General features: G+C 35.9%; 1 protein-coding gene across 1 annotated transcript in view; it reads left to right on the top strand.

Moving 5' to 3' along the window:
- LOC111504028 (sodium/potassium/calcium exchanger 5) overlaps positions 1 to 9745 on the top strand; it is a 35230-nt gene extending 25485 nt beyond the window's left edge. The window contains exons 8-9 of the mRNA XM_023158502.2: positions 5290 to 5503; positions 8338 to 9745. Of these exons, the coding sequence (XP_023014270.2) occupies positions 5290 to 5503; positions 8338 to 8455 (332 nt within the window). The 3' untranslated portion in view covers positions 8456 to 9745. The remainder of the gene's footprint in view (positions 1 to 5289; positions 5504 to 8337) is intronic.
- The last annotated feature ends 7905 nt before the right edge of the window (positions 9746 to 17650 follow it).

The following is a 17650-nucleotide window of genomic DNA, read 5'->3' on the forward strand; positions in this document are numbered from 1 at the left end:
TGCAAAACATTTGAAAATATCACTAGCCAACAAATAAGAAAAAAAATTGCGACTAATATTGTAATGGCTATACATGAGAGTTTAAAGCTTCCTGACTGCGACTTAAACATCAAAAATTCTCCATCACGTAAAGATTTTGGGTTATAGTTATTTTTATTTTATACAAGAATTTTCACATATTATACGGAAATATAACATCAAAACAAGAAAAAAAAAACAAAATACTTTGAAGATAACAGACATTATTTACAATACACATGAAAAACATTCAAATGAAGTATTTTGTGCATAACCTTTTTGAAAATGTTGACTTTCGTTTATATGTTTCATCTTTTTCCCTCATGAGGAACCAACAATAATCCCTCATCATTGCTGCATCCCATCTGCCTTGGTAACTTTGCTTCATTATCAGTATGTTTTGGTGGAACCTTTCCCCTTGTTCGTCACTGACATCACCCAAACTTTCTGGGAAAAAATTCAAATGGGAGTGCAAGAAATGGATTTTGAGAGACATGCGACATCCCATTCTGCACTAGTTTTCAAGTAGTTCTTCTACAATAAGTGTTTCGTAATTTTCTACTTTCTTGTTCCCTAAAAACTCCGAAACAATTCTTTTGAGAGAACTCCACGCAGCTTATTCAACATTAGGTACTCAATCTTTGATCAAACTGTTGATTACTTAGCAGTTTTCTAATTTTTGGTCAACAAATATGCCTACCTTGAGCTTTGCATCACTTAATTTTGGAAAATCGTGTTCAAGATCCATCACCTTCTTTGGCTAATGCTTTTACAAATTTTTTAATGTGTAATGGAGGTAACAAAACGTTTTTGGGATTAACAAGAGGTATATTCTTCAGTTGACTTGACTATGACTTTTAGGTCACCACATATTTGCCACTTAAACGTATTATAACTTATTGAATTTTCAATAAGTGACATACTTTCGTGTGTTTCCTTCATGGCAACTGCATGTGTAAGAGGAATAGAGGGTCTTTTGTCACCATTATGGAGCAGAACGGCATTAAAACTCATTTTAGAAGCTGTATTGCCAGATTTTAAACAATTCCTCAATTTAGGGAAAAAGCAAATTTGAAATTTCGTAAATTTTTATAAAAAAATTCATAACTCAAAAATCTCACGTGTTGGGAAATTTTTACTATCATTTTCGCATTTAGGGACCAACAATTAACAAAATACTGCCTTTGGCATTACAGTCGTAAATTTGCTGTAAACTAGTGATTCAACAGATCAAAGCACATGTGCTCAGTTACCATAGAACACTGAAATTGGATTATGACATATGAAGTTTGTCACAGAATTGAAAATATCATTTCTGTCAAAGGACAAACCATGGAACAATAAAAATTCAAGAAAAGGTGCAAGTTTGATGAAAGACATCTACTGTCATTGACGTAAAACATTGAAATATAACTAAATTTGTAAGATAGTTATTCAAATATTCATTATTTCTAAATATTTGTTATACAAAAATAATATGTAATTTGTATCTTCAGTTTTGCGAAACAATTATGATTTGATTATTCAGAAGTAAGGAAATTACTTTAGTGAAATTTCGGAAATGTCGATATTATTCTTTTGAAGATGATACAAAGAGATGTATCTGTGGGTGAAGATAATAATTTTTTTCTTATTCCCATCAAATTCAATCGATTATATCGTGTAAAATGTCATTTATACCTGTAGCATAGAACTATCGAAAATCGCAGGGGAATTTGAGAAGTTTTCATCCAAATAGGAAAATACAGGATGTTCCATTTGAAAGTTCTATCCTTTGAACAGGTTACATATTTCGAAATGACATAACCGACTAATCGAAAATGAAACTCTCTGATATATCTAGTGCGTGCAGGTTTACGTTTGACGTAGGTACTCTAACCTGACAGTGATGAATGGCCCATACCCATTGATTATTTCAATAGTGCTTCATTAAATCATAAATAGATCTCAACAACCGTCTCCTGATAACAAGCTTTGCAGAAGTATGAATTGGATTGAAAAAATAAATGTTTGTTTGAAGGTGGTTGACGATATTTCGTGCTGTATTTCATCAGTTCGAACTTCCATTGTCTAATATAATATAAATTGATTTGAAATTCCTGAAAAAATATTAAAAAAGATCAACCGAAAATAACAATTTTATTGAACAAAATACTGAAATTACAAAGAAATAATACACAAATACAAAGAAATACAACAACAACCAAACAAATAAAAATTGAAATTTTAATAAAAGCTGAAAAAATTGGAAAAATTAAAAATATTATTAACAAAAAATGAAAAAATTAAAATCAAAAGATTTCAAACCAAGTTATGTCACAATCGTCTTCGGGTGATAACTGGACTTATTCCTCCGAGATCCGACTATTTATACGACATTCGAGTGCTTTCACCTATCCCCTCTTTCCTCTTTCCGCTTCATTGGTTTTGGCGGGAGATGACCGTTTGGCGGGAGTTGATCGTTACTCGCTTGATTAGAGGTTTCTATAATATGTTACGTATCTCTACGCTAGCTTGGCTAAATGCGCTGTTGAACAACATATATGCGGCTTCTTTGAATTTTCTCCTCAACCAGTGTTCCTCTTTGTGGATGATTTCAGCTCGAGCCCACTTGATGTTGTGTTGATGAGTCCAAACATGCTCTGCTATTTGGGATTTGCTGGTTTCTCCTCGCTGTGTGTGTGTTTCTTGTTCTCAGCAATGCGAACTTTCAATGGCCTCTTAGTTTCACCGATGTATAATTCTCCGCACTCGCAGGGTACCGGGTAAATGCAATTCTTGGAATCGCAGTCCGCGTTTGGTGGCCTGGTTTTCGTGAGGCTGCTACGGTTAGTGTTCCCAGATCTGAAGTAATTCCTGATGTTATACTTGGACCTAATCCTTTTTATCCTTACCGATAATCCTCTGATGTAGGGAATTACAAGTACTGGTTGTGGCGGCTTCTCTTCCTTATGGAGTTAATAATAATAATAATAATAATATTTATTCACCATTTTTGATACACTTGGGTATATATGGTAAGTCAGTTGTACTACAGGCTAGTAAAGATAAAAAGAGTTGGAGATTGAACACAGAATCACCTCTAAATATACACATATACACATATATACACATACATATATACACACATATACAAGTGAGCATAGATGCCCTCAAATTAACTAAACATTTTACATCATTCACATAATTTAATCTAAATAAAATTTCGTCCACTGTGAATTTGATTGTTTGTGAGATTGTCAATTAAAAAATTTTGGTAACTGTAATAGCCTCTTTCTAAAAGCATAGTTTTAACATAATCATGGAATACCTTGTCACTTGTGATTTTTTTAACTTCATTTGGCAGCTTATTGAAGCACGTAATGGCATTATACTGAGGGGATTTTTTATAGCTTGTCATGAGATGCTGAGGGATTTTTTGGAGATCACCGTTTCTTGTATTATGACTGTGATCTGAAGCAGTCTTATCATATAATTTATTGTTCTGCCTAACAAATGAAATACATTTAAAAATGAAGATGGAAAGGGGCTGTCAATATTTTTTTGTCTATAAAGACTGGCCGGTAGCTATCCCGGAAATCCATATTGAAGATTAGCCTTATGATGCGCTTTTGTGCTATGAAAACTCTGGAAAAATCCCTTGCTCTGCCCCAAGCCATAATATTAAGACTTATATGAGGGTAGGCCATGGCATAATATATGCTGAGTAAGGCAGTTTCATCCAAACAGAATTTCAGCTGTTTTAAGGCATAATATGCTCTATTTAACTTAGCACATATATAGTCCACCTGCCTTTCCCAATTTAGATTGGCGTCTAGGAACGTCCCTAAAAATTTCATTTCTTCAGAAGTTTTAATGTCATAACTAGAGTGTCGACCAATTGGAATATTTCTTCTGAAGTGAAAGTTAACACTGATCGATTTAGAAGTATTTAGAATGAGCTTATTTCTTTGGCACCAGGTACTGAACTGATCAATAATATGTTCAGATTTGCTGATGAGTTGCTCAGCATTATTGCCTGCTATGGTTATCGTTGTATCATCAGCAAACATTGTGACGTAGCCTCCCTTTATATGTTGAGGAAGATCATTAACATAGAGAAGAAACAGTAGAGGTCCTAGAACAGAGCCCTGTAGCACCCCGAGTTTTACCGTCTTTGACTCAGATGTAACTCCATTGCAGATCACAACCATTTCTCTGTTTGTCATATAGGATTGTATCCAATTTATTATATTTCGTGGAAACCCGAACAATGACAGTTTTTTTATGAGAAATTCCGCGCATACTGTATCAAACGCTTTTGATAGATCGAAAAATAGTGAGATCACATAATTTATTTGCTAAGGTCTGTTCTACCATCACTTTGGAGTAACCATCCCATTGAAGGTCATTTTTGATGATGCCTAGACCTTCCTTTGTATCACAAAGCCCAAAAGCATGGTCCAGTAGAGTCTTGATGATTCCTCTCTTAGTCGATTGATGGTGGTTGGATTTCTGGTTCAGATACTGTCCTGTGTGAGTGGGTTTTCCCACTCCCACTTAGTGTCGGCCCTCTTCACCAAAACGTCTAAGAATGGCAATTCGTTGTGGATTTCCTTTTTCATTGTGAAATTGATGGAAGGTCTCATGATGTTGATGTGTTTCAGGAAGGTGTCTAGTTCAGTATTCCCATGGTTCCATATTATGAAGGTGTCGTCTACGTATCTCAACCAGACTCGGGGCTTCTTCTGAGCTTCTTCAATGGCCAAAATTTCAAACCACTCCATATATATGTTGGCTATGTCTGGTGAAAGTGGCGATCCCATTGGCAGTCCCTCATCTTGCGTAAAGAATTCGTCCTTCAGTTGGAAGTAGCAGTTTCGTACACATCATCCTAGTAATTCCATGATTACTTGTATCGGTAATGAATGATAAATAATAAATGATAAAAAAATAAATATTTCGAAAGATTCATCTCCCTCAATGTTTTAACTCAGGACAATCTGGTAAATGTGTACCGAAAAACAACTACTTCTTCTGCTTATACCACAACATTAAAAGTAGTTATTAACAAAAAACATTATACATTTAGCAATCATGTAGCTGATCTCCCTTAATATTTTCCACTACATACATACATGGTTAAAAAATAAGGTTTATGTTCAAATTTCCCGAGCTACCTACATTCAATTAGCGATTAGCGACTTATTCATGAAATAAAAAAATTAATGTATATAAAATGTATGAGTTTTTGGTATTGCAATTCTCATTAACTTTTCTCAATCGTTGTAGGTCACGGTACAATGGGCCTGAGCAGTTCAATAGGCTCTAATACCTTCGATATTTTGCTGTGCCTTGGTATACCGTGGATGATCAAAACTTTCTACCCGAAAATCCCGGGAAACAACTGGATACAGATCAACTCGTCGGGGATAAATTTCAGTGCATTTGCATTGTTTTCCACGCTTATTTTGCTGTATTTGAGCATCGCACTGAACAAATTCAAGTAAGTTTAGAAATTAATCTCTGTTTTAAATTGGAATGAGGTTAGGGGATTCGCCCACAAAAATCCGCGAGAGAATGAAAACATATGCAACAGATATGAACATCCAAAATGAGTTCTGAATGTTTCATTAGGATACGAGTTGAAATATTTAGTGGCTGCATGTAAAGAACTCTTTACACAACGTTCAAGTGGAAAAACAGTAAAATACTTCACCAAGAATCCAATATATTGCTTTGCAGACGACAGCATAATTGTCTCGTTATTCCATTTGGATTCCAGGATATCAGCTGTGGATGCTCATCTTCACCGCAGCAGGAGGTTGCATCTCAATGAGGATTTTGAAGTGATTTAGAATTGGGGTGAAACGTAAAAAGGAAAGGGAAAATATAAATGTCTCTGAATTGGATATTATAAAGTCAGGATAAACAATTCCACTTTTTGCTTTGATAAGTTTGTTGGGAGTTGAAATGGGCATCAATATGTCTTGGCACAATCATATCGCTCGAATTGCAAGAGCCGCTTCTCAAAAGTTTGTAACACTTTTTTGGGAAAGAAAGTTTTTGGCTTTCTACTACTTCATCTGATACAAAAAAAAGGGGATGAGAGAATCTTCCAAAGAAAGGAAGGAAGTAATCAATTTGAAACTCTATACATGAATGTGTAGATCATGCAAAGAAGTAACTTTCAGACACAAACTGAACGAAAGTCCTCCTGAAACAGCTACTTTCATATAAACATTGAATTACACGAAAGAAAAAATTCTTTCGAAACAAATACTTCTATATGAACACTGAATTATACAGAAGATACTTTTCTCTACTCAGTTTGTATTTCAAACATTTGTTGTGGAATAAGAATCAGATATCATTCACATGAGTTCTACTTTGGAAGATTCTATCATCCCTTTTTTTTTGTATCAGATGGAGTAGTAGAAAGCCAAAAACTTTCTTTCCCAAAAAATTAATCACTTCTAAAAATATGACTCTTTCAATTTGTAACACTGTTCCGAACTAGGAAACTGTACACCCCTCAGCAACCTTTGTTGCTTTATAAAGCTCAGAACAGACCTTCTTTGGAGTATTGTAGAACAGACCTTCTTTGGAGTATTGTTCTTATGGATGGAGCTCCGCCCCCAAACATACCCTGGAGCTGCTGGATTCAATCCAGAAAAGAGCCAACCGCCTGATTGAAGACACGAACATCACTTGAAATCTTGATGGTCTGGAACATCGAAGAAAGGTTGGAGTTGGTTCAACTCAGTCCACCACGAACTTGACTGCGGCTCAAGGACTTTTCTGTAGTGCTTGTGCTTTGTCTTAAAATGATTATCTCTCTAGACTCATTTAATTATTTCCCTACCTCAGTTGCTCCTCTCTCTCAGTTGCTCATTTCATCAACAAATAGTCACCAAAGAAGTTCAAAGAGCTCTTTTAGCTTCTAAGAACTCTGCTGCTCTGACTTGAGTTAGACTAAACTCTAATTTGTGGTGGTAGTACCCTCCACCAAGCGGTAATGAAAATAGGTATGTAGGTCCAAAGTGCAAAGGCTCCTGAATGGTGGTGGTTTGGGAATACGATCTCCTCTGATTTGGAAGTAGGCCTCCTATGACTTACCAGCCAGGAAACGTTCTTCTCATCTTCTCAAGTTACTTATAATCATCCGGGTTGGATGGTGCAGTTCTGAAATCATACCTGTGAGCTTTTTCTGCAATAAAGCAGCAATAAAGACATACTGATGAAATCCCAGTCGATTTGTCGTTGGATGTTTGAAGTTCAAGATTTCAACCTTGATGACTGCAGCAACCTTCCCAAATAAGGGCATATATAAGTCAACTATACTTGTCGATACATTAGATTTACCCACTATTCAGGGCTATTTTGCCTGTGGTTTGGGTGGATCATCGTTCTTGCTGCTCTGCTTTTGCTGTTCAAGGCAGATACATGAGGTATTCTGCTACTGAGGAGGCGACTGAGGTGCTTCCTGGTTGAACCACCTAGCCTCCGAGATTCTTGCCTCATGAATGATCACACAAACAGCTAAGGAAAGGAGATCCATCAAGGTAGAGCCACGCATTACCGGGACAAGACTATCTACGACAAAAGGTCGCCCAGTATCTCTGAGGGGACATTAGTGCTCAGTGACAGTAAAATAACTTTTTCCAAGGCAAGTATCAGCAAGAACTCTGACAGATATCATCATCGAAACTATCAGGGTGACCATGAAAAAGCAGGAATCAGAAAAATCCTTTGGCTAATTAAATGTGAACAAAACTCTGTCCCAGAGATTGAAACTACAGAGATCAATTTGATTCGGCGACCTCATTGGTGATGGTCGTTGCAAGGGGTCTTCTTTTAAAACATTGATGAGTCCAATAACCTGAAATTTGCCTTCCTCCATTTAAGTGAGCTGGATTCTGAGTGGATTTATCATGGTAGGATGGTGTCTTAACACCTTGGTCTAGTGTAGTGGAATTATGGGTATAGAGGTTCCTGACACTAGATGCAGGGTCTGTCACAGGGTGTATTTTATGTAGTTAATGTTAGCAAGTCTAACATATAAAGTGATTGTCATCCTATAATTGAGGTAAAGTGTAAAAAGAGTGAATATAGAGTTCAAATAAATATCGATGAGTCCTTGCGTTTTACAAAAATGTTGCTGCAGTTCCTGATTACAGCTGTGATACGCTTCATTTGGCCACTTCTCTGAATGACTCAAGAGCAGTTTTAGGGAGTAAACTTTAATATGGGGAGACAAGTTTAGCAGTTCAATGAATTGATCATATTTGTATATTTTATTTTTCGACTTGTTTCTTATATATATTTTTTATGTTTCAGATTAGACTGGAAAGTTGGTCTCACGTGTCTGCTGATGTACATAGGGTTCTTGATATTCGCCTCGCTCTTGGAGATGAACGTATTCTTCCCAGTGAATTTACCAACCTGCAATCGGTGATAGGACCATTTATTCATTTTATCTGATGACGGGCGTGCGAAACACCGTTCCCAGTTTTCAGAGCTCTCCATTTCCCAGAAGCCAGCAATGTGAATTGCCATCAAATTTACTCTTGTTTCCATAAATGATGTAAGAGGAGAACATTGTTGACGCGTAAAGAAAGTGTTTGAAAATTGCAATTTTCCATAGCGAAAATCAAAAGAACGTTTGAACAGGTTGGTTTGGTTTTGACAAAAGACATATCTGGTTATTCACAGTGAGAATGATAGGAGGGGTTTGGAATTGATTCCATTAGCGAGATGGATTTACCGATTTCATCGTGAGATTTTCACTAATTTTGCATTAGCTACTTCAGGCCAGCTTAATACCACTATTTATTAGTTGTAGTCTTTAGAAGTATATTGTACAAATCCTCCAGGTTCACATTTTATTGTGTTTCAAATCTGCATATTATTCACCATTGGAAACAATGTTCATGACTATTTTTCATGAGTTACATTTTCAATGTTGCTTATAATGCTGCAGTAGATTCTGGATTGGATCCTTCGAGAGGAAGAAATGCTAACAGCAAATAGCTGTTGGATCAACGATTGATTGAAAACATCTCCACAAGCTCTTGTTGAATTTCAATCTCACATGAATGAAATCAGTTTCATCCCAGAAATCACATGGATTGATAGAAGTCTATGGATTAGTCCCCTCGGTCACCCGACCTAATTCTTTTTTGATTCTTTGTATGGCAATTCAAAATCCGAGCCACTCAACTAATATTGCCTGCGTTATTCATACTATATTGAAGCATCTCTCAAATTTTTCACTGGATCACCTTGAATACTCCCAATCGCAATGAAAAAATAATTGAAATAATAATAACATTGATGAACGGTCTTCATTTTACTTGGCGGAATCACCAGTTCTGGCTAATCTTTCTAGTAAACCAAGTTTCGATAAAATGAATACAATAATGATTTTCAGGTATTTGCGAAAAAACTCAACCAAACGAACACCACTCTAATATTCTTCTTTTTGTTTTTTTTTTAATTTATATCTGGAAGATAATGAACAAAAATGTTTTTATATGTTTTACCAATAATTGTTTTTTCATACACCACAAAAATATCTCTCCCAAAATGTTATTGATATATAAGCGAATGGCAATGATAATACAGAACTGATTTGTAGATATTTTGTTAACGTTCTAAAATATTTTTCTTATCTGTGTTTATTGAAATGATAAACAAATAATGTACTTATGTAAGAATTTTAATTTGCAATAAAATATTACTGTGACTCTGACTTTAATTTCATATACCAATAATAAATTATAGTAATACTGTGGACCATTATATGATACCAGGCTGGAAATAAAAAATGTAGCCCACATATTATTAGAAGGAGTAAATTTAGCTAAAACCTGCAAATAGTTGGTTTCATCATTTAAGATCGGATTAGAATATTACTGGAGTGTTATCCCAGCACCAAACAATTATTTTTAACACGTGTTTCGATCACCAAGTGATCATCTTTAAGAGGAACATTGAAATTAACTGAGTTTGTTTTTTTTTGGTTCATATGAATTCTTGTATAATGGGTTGCAATTTTTATGAAGATATAGTTTGTCAAATTCAAGCTGGAGTATTCAATAAATGCATTCATCCATAATTTAGGTTTTTTTCCCTAAGAATTATCTTGGCGGAAAATACAATTTGAGGTTTCAGCTTGTGATATATTAAGGAATCAATATACACAGTTTTCTGGCAAAAATGAAAACCGATAAAGAAAAATGCTGTCTAATAAATCTATTTTTTTCTTGATGGAAGTACTGCAACCTGGAAAATCCTGAGCTTGAGAAGCTATTGTGAAATGAAAACATTCAGTGTCACATTTTTGGGGTTAGAAGGCTGTCGATTTTTGAAATTTATTCCTGACGTTTCGCTGCCGCGAGTGGCTAGCTTCTTCAGAGGTTTATACATCCTGAGTAATCTCTGATGACTGCATATTATGACTGCGTAGTACTTATATTGACTCAGGTAGTATGGTTTGGTGATACCTGTACCTCAATCAAATAAAAATTCGTGAAGCGTATTTATGCTGACTTGTGTAGTCTGGTGTGTACCTGTACCTGGATTAGGTAAATAGCGCAAAGCGTGTTCATGTTGACCCAGGTAGTCTAGTGTGAAATACCTGTACCTTAATTAGGTAAATTCAGAAAAGCGTATCCGTGTTGGCTCATGTAGTATGGTTTGGTGATACCTGTACCTGGATCATGTGAAATGAGTGAAGCGTGTTTATGCTGACTTGCATAGTCTGGTGTGATAATTCCTGTACCTGGATTAGGTGAATAGCGTAAAGCGTGTTCATGTTGACCCAGGTAGTCTGGTGTGAAATACCTGTACTTGGATTAGATGAATTTCGAAAAGGGTATCCGTGTTGAGTCAGGTAGTCTGGTTTGGTGATACCTGTACCTGAATCAGATAAAATGCGTGACGCGTGTTTATGTCGACTTGTGTAGTCTGGTGTGAAATACCTGTACCTGGATTAGGTAAATTTCGTAAAACGTATTCGTGTTGACTCAGGTAGTATAGTTTGGTGATACCTGTACCTGGATCAGATAAAATGCGTGAAGCGTGTTTTGGTGTAGTCTGGTGTGATAATAACTGTACCTGGATTAGGTAAAGCGTGTTCTTGTTGACCCAGGTAGTCCGGTGTGAAATACTACCTGTACCTGGATTAGGTAAATTTCCTAAAACGTATTCGTGTTGACTCAGGTAGTATGATTTGGTGATACCTGTACCTGGATTAGATAAAATGCGTGAAGCGTGTTTATGTTGACAGGTATAGTCCTGGTATGATGATACCTGTACCTGGATAAGGTTAATTGCGTGAAGCAATAGCGTAAAGCCTGTACCCGGATTAGGTAAATTGCGTAAAGCGTGTTCATGTTGACCCAAGTAGTCTAGTGTGAAATACCTGTACCTGGATTAGGTAAATTTCGTAAAACGTATTCGTGTTGACTCAGGTAGTATAGTTTGGTGATACCTGTACCTGGATCAGATAAAATGCGTGAAGCGTGTTTTGGTTGACTTGTGTAGTCTGGTGTGATAATAACTGTACCTGGATTAGGAAAAGCGTGTTCTTGTTGACCCAGGTAGTCTGGTGTGAAATACTACCTGTACCTGGATTAGGTAAATTTCCTAAAACGTATTCGTGTTGACTCAGGTAGTATGATTTGGTTATACCTGTACCTGGATTAGATAAAATGCGTGAAGCGTGTTTATGTTGACAGGTGTAGTCCTGGTATGATGATACCTGTACCTGGATAAGGTTAATTGCGTGAAGCAATAGCGTAAAGCCTGTACCCGGATTAGGTAAATTGCGTAAAGCGTGTTCATGTTGACCCAAGTAGTCTAGTGTGAAATACCTGTACCTGGATTAGGTAAATTTCGTAAAACGTATTCGTGTTGACTCAGGTAGTATAGTTTGGTGATACCTGTACCTGGATCAGATAAAATGCGTGAAGCGTGTTTTGGTTGACTTGTGTAGTCTGGTGTGATAATAACTGTACCTGGATTAGGAAAAGCGTGTTCTTGTTGACCCAGGTAGTCTGGTGTGAAATACTACCTGTACCTGGATTAGGTAAATTTCCTAAAACGTATTCGTGTTGACTCAGGTAGTATGATTTGGTGATACCTGTACCTGGATTAGATAAAATGCGTGAAGCGTGTTTATGTTGACAGGTCTAGTCCTGGTATGATGATACCTGTACCTGGATAAGGTTAATTGCGTGAAGCAATAGCGTAAAGCCTGTACCCGGATTAGGTAAATTGCATAAAGCGTGTTCATGTTGACCCAAGTAGTCTAGTGTGAAATACCTGTACCTGGATTAGGTAAATTTTGAAAAGCGTATCCGTGTTGACTCAGGTAGTATGGTTTTGTGATACCTGTACCTGGATCAGATGAAATACGTGAAGCGTGTTTATGTTGACTTGTGTAGTCTGGTGTGATAATACCTGTACCTAGATTAGGTAAATAGCGTGAAGCGTGTTTATGTTGACCCAGGTAGTCTTGTGTGAAATACCTGCACCTGGATTAGGTAAATTTTGAAAAGCGTACCCGTGTTGGTAGTATGGTTTGGTGATACCTGTACCTAGATCAGATGAAATGCGTGAAGCGTGTTTATGCTAACTTGTGTAGTCTGGTGTGATAATACCTGTACCTGGATAAGGTAAATTGCGTGAAGCCTGTACTCGGATTAGGTATATTTCGTAAAGCGTGTTTATGTTGACTCAGGTAGTTTTGTGTGGTGATACCTGTGATAATTCATTTAATTCAGGTACAGGTATTAGCACACAAGACTAACTGAGTCAACATAAACACGCTTTACGCATTATACCTAATCCAGGTACGGGGATTAGCACACCAAACTACTGGAGTCAACATAAGTACGCTTTACGTGGCCGTAATACCCAGGATGTACTCCTATAAACATCTGAAGAAGCAAACCTTATTCAAGCAAGCGAAAATTCAGGAAGGAATTCCAAAAATCAAACCTGATTCTTAACCATTTTGTTTGAAAATCATAAAAAAGAGCAGTATATTTCATTCCACAATACGAATAACCTATTTATATACAATGGACCTGACAGGAAAACTATCGACATAGCCCAAGTATCATAATTTCATGATTTGTATTACTTTCTTCTTTTATATATTGTCCTTGTCCATTTGAAATAATAGATAATTATTGAATCTTCGATTGACAAACTTGCGAATGAGCAATAACATGACGTAGGTATTCAATCAAATCAATAAGAAAACAACCTTTCTCTGATTGAAACGTTTTTTTCAAAAATTTCGCACGTCACATCGGCTGTTTTGCGTCAAACATAGCTACGTTATCTTTCCATCTTGAGTAGCACTCTTGACATACCTTGAATTGATTCTGGGGAATTCTTTATAACATCTGAAGATTTTGTATTTTCAATAGTTTTCAGAATCTATTGAATTTTCTATTCAATTGTCTCAGATTCTAATGAAACCTTCTCATACGGATATTACTATTCATTGCGGTTCTACCCATCCGTATCAGCACAAAATATAATGAACATGATTCATAGATTAGTCAATATTTCTCTTTCGATGATAATTTCAATCAATAACTCAATAAGGATAAGCAAATTGTAGTAAATAACGGCTTCAGAGCTGAATTAAGAGACAAAATAATTTCCAAAAAAGTATACGCAAAAGCGAGACGTTTAAGCTTCACCATATTTTTGACAAACTGCAGAAAAAGTGGCTCCATTCTGGAATAAATAAGATATTAAAATTGCATATAGAACAGGTAATACGTTGATAAAGTTAGTCAAAAATAATAGACACGAATTCGAGAAATGAGGAGTATATAAATCAAATTATAGAGTTTGTCCCAAGGTATACTCGTATATTGGTCAATCCGGAAGAGCATTTAGGAATCGCATCCAGGAACATCTTATTAGCTATGTAATTGAGAAAACAAGTTCAACAGAGTCAAATAATCTTTTAGAACAAAATCATTTATGCAACGGAGATTTAGAAATTTTGCAGATAGAAAATAAAGGTTTGAAGCTAAATCATTCGGAAAAATTGAGAATCAATAAAATCAAAAATTCAAACATTTCACTGAATGTCCAATTGGATTTGAAATAGAACAGCATTACTGAACTTGTAAGCAATTCATAATGTTTGTAATTAAATAAAAGTGCCGTGAAACATAGCAAACATAGGATTTATCGGGTTGGAAATTTATTGCAGTACCTAGTTGATCTGTCAGAATGTTTCTTGATTTAAATTTCATCTGACTGAATATGCAGAGGCATCGCGACAAGCTTTTATTATAATTTAAATTCTGTAAAATCATAAATGAATGTGGTAAATGTGATTTGAAATTTTATTTTGATCTCTTTAGGGCACTTGAATAAAAGCTTGTTTTAAAAGTTTTTTATCATTATTTTATTTTATATTTTTTAATTTCAATCGATAGTTATCGATCAATACGAAAGTCCATCTATAAAACGGAGAGTCTTTCAACAGAAAAACTCAAGGAACCAATGCTAATGACGCCCACCAAATTACACAAGTCATGGTATGCCTCTTATGCCTGTTGTTCACATTACGTGATAGACCCTGTTACTCTGGGAACTTAGAGGGTGATGCAAATAAATATGGGTTCATACAACCTACTACACCATTTATTGTCTTCTTTTAGTGGGTAAAAGCTTGATTTAATTTTTTTTCTAAAAATATTTTTTTTTATTGAAGCCAACCCTGGATGTGGCATCTACTTCATGGTGGGCCCACCAACTGCCTATCATAAACGAATGCGTATACAGAATTTCGTGTCTCTGCTATTTACCGCTGAGAAGATCTCTCGTACGGAGCCGATCCTGACAGCAGCATGCACTGTCATCGGTTCCGGACCAGCATGCAAAATGTCAGGTCAATCGGATACCGGGAAGTGGGTCAAATTAAACTTGCAAGATTTGTTAACATACATACAAGTCAAGTTAAATAAAAGCTTTTAAAAAATTTGAGCAAAGAATCAACTTTTAGTATGTTTTTTACGGTGAAAAAGTTACGATAGCGAAACATGAGATATTTTTGAAAGTAAAGTTTGTGATGATCTAATCATTTCCGGTGTAGTTTGTGAAATTAATATGGATCTTCATTAAGTAACGGCCGAATCAATAAAAAAAATCAAAATTGTTAATTTCCCTTCTTCACTAATGAAGGCGGTTAGTTCCTTATGGATATGCATAAAAACAGCAGGGCGAAGCAACCCGCAAGGCGCTTCAAGGGAGGTCTCTGTGGGAAAATAGCAATATATTTTGGGTATAAATTGCTGTGGGTTATTTTCATTGGGTCTCTAGACGGTTATAACGCTATGTTTCCGAAATGAAAGTGAAATACAGGATGTAATATGTTGAATATTGGATGTTAGTGAGTTGATTTCCATTATCATAACAACGTTTTGGAATATAGAAGAAGATGAATGAATAACTCTATACTAAAATGAAAAGAAAACTGAAATAATCAAGATGGAGGATGATGGAAAAATGCAAGGAACAGGAAACATATTTCTAACAAAGTTACTCTACGACGTTTCGACTGTTGATATCCACAACCGTCTTCGGGTGATGAGTGCTGAAATAAGTACCATACATTTCTTAGGGACGTAGTGTGCATTTGGTGGCTTGGTTTTTGTAAGGCTTCTACAGATGATGTTTCCGGATCCGAAGCAGGTTATACCGCAGAAGAAAGGATTCGATTAGACCAGAAAGCGTAGTCGGCGACAAAAATAGACTCCCAAACGGAGCTAAATGCTCATCATTGAACAAATTTCAATTCTATGTCAAGTACTTCTACAGCGATTTCCATTAGTGAAACGGATTCACACTCGGTATATTTATTTTCTTTGTTGACCCGTTTTTGTATGAGGAATCGCTACTGATTTCCTACAAATATAAGAACACATTTATTGTTGTACATATACATGTACATATACATATACGTACATATAGTACAAGCTTTTCACAGAAAGTTGAGAAGAGCGTTCAATTTTCCAAAGAAAACTTTTTTATTGCGTCATGGCTGTGACGAAACAAAAATATGTTGTGCAAAGTGATGGGCTGACGTAAGCGCGTCACGTGACTGGGTGGTCTGTCTCGTAAAGGGATACGTCTGATCCTGATTGCCTGAATGGTCTGTCTGCTTGAATTATTTATGTCCACGGAAAATTCAAATCTCCCGCCACGATGTTCTGAGATGAAGAAGCGTGCGCTTTCATTGGTTGGCGAGCTAAGTGACAGTTTGAAGACGCTACGTGACAAATTGGAACGCTCTGATTGGCTGTCTCACCACCCAGCTAACTGGGTGACAGTTTGAGGAAACCACGTGACAATTTGGTGCACTCTGGTTGGCTGGATGGTCTGTCTGTCTGTCTTGTCTGGCGAGCTGAGCGGCAACCTGACTGGTGTGATGACGTCACTGTCTTTCTGAAGTGAGGCCTACGCTGATGTGAGGACGATGCTTGTTCTAGCACATCAATAACCGATCAGTTTATTTCCAGAGACTCTACAGCATGGAAAAAGTCAATTAAACTAAAATATAGAAATTCACAATGGAAGTATTCATTGAGGGAATAAAATGTATCGACATGTAACAGTTTTTTAACATCATTTTTTAAGGAATGCAGGTTTGATAGCTGTTCAAGAGAGATAGGTAGTTTGTTGTATAACTTGATGGACATAATTAGAGGGCCGTTTGCTGCTTTCGTCAATTTATGGTGGGGAACAATAAAATTATAGTTAGATCTTAACGTATATCCTGTGGCGAGCCGATTTTGTCGAGATGAGTTTTGACATAAACAACACAGTTGAATATATATATATATATATATATATATATATATATATATATATATATATATATATATATATATATATATATACATATATATGGAACAAAAATTACGGAGATTACGAATTACAAAACAATGTTTCGACATTTTACTCAAAATATAATCAATGTGTATTGACTTGCATTAGGGAATTGGTAATGCGTTATGAAGCAATTTTCAGATTCTCATTCATTTCAGAATTGATCTAATTTCTTAATTTGCTTTCTGTCGATTTTCATTTTTTTGAGTGAAAATCATGCGTCGGACAAAGAAATATCAGGAGATCAAATTTTCTCAAAAATTAATGAGGATTTTAAAAATGATTTTATTTTGAAAAGAATGCATTGGCGTAGTACTTTTTCCCAAAAAATATTCAATGCGAAACCCGTAGGGATGCCACTGTTTGAAAAAATACAAATTTGTGTACATCAGAAAATGCGCCTTGAGGCATGGAACATATGTACCAAATATGCCAAAGATGTCTACAAAATTATCTCAGTTATTATTAAAAAACTGATTATTTTTGAAAACTTTGCCACCCAGTATCTCAAAAGTTAAGGCGTTTAGGACATACGTCCATAGGACGTTTTTTCCTTAAAATGGGTCTAAGAATTACCTCCTTGAATATTAGCATGTGTTTAAGGAACACCCTGTATATTTTTTGACAAACATTTTCATTTCTATTTCGGAAAAGGTACGAACTCAAATCAATCGCTGTGTTGGTCGCTGGTTCAAGCCCCAGGCTGAACGATCGATTTTCT

This window comes from Leptinotarsa decemlineata, unplaced genomic scaffold (genome assembly GCF_025532065.1).
Source record: "Leptinotarsa decemlineata unplaced genomic scaffold, Ldec_3_MD MMD2_tig00000232_RagTag_RagTag, whole genome shotgun sequence".
NCBI classification, from domain to species: domain Eukaryota; kingdom Metazoa; phylum Arthropoda; class Insecta; order Coleoptera; family Chrysomelidae; genus Leptinotarsa; species Leptinotarsa decemlineata.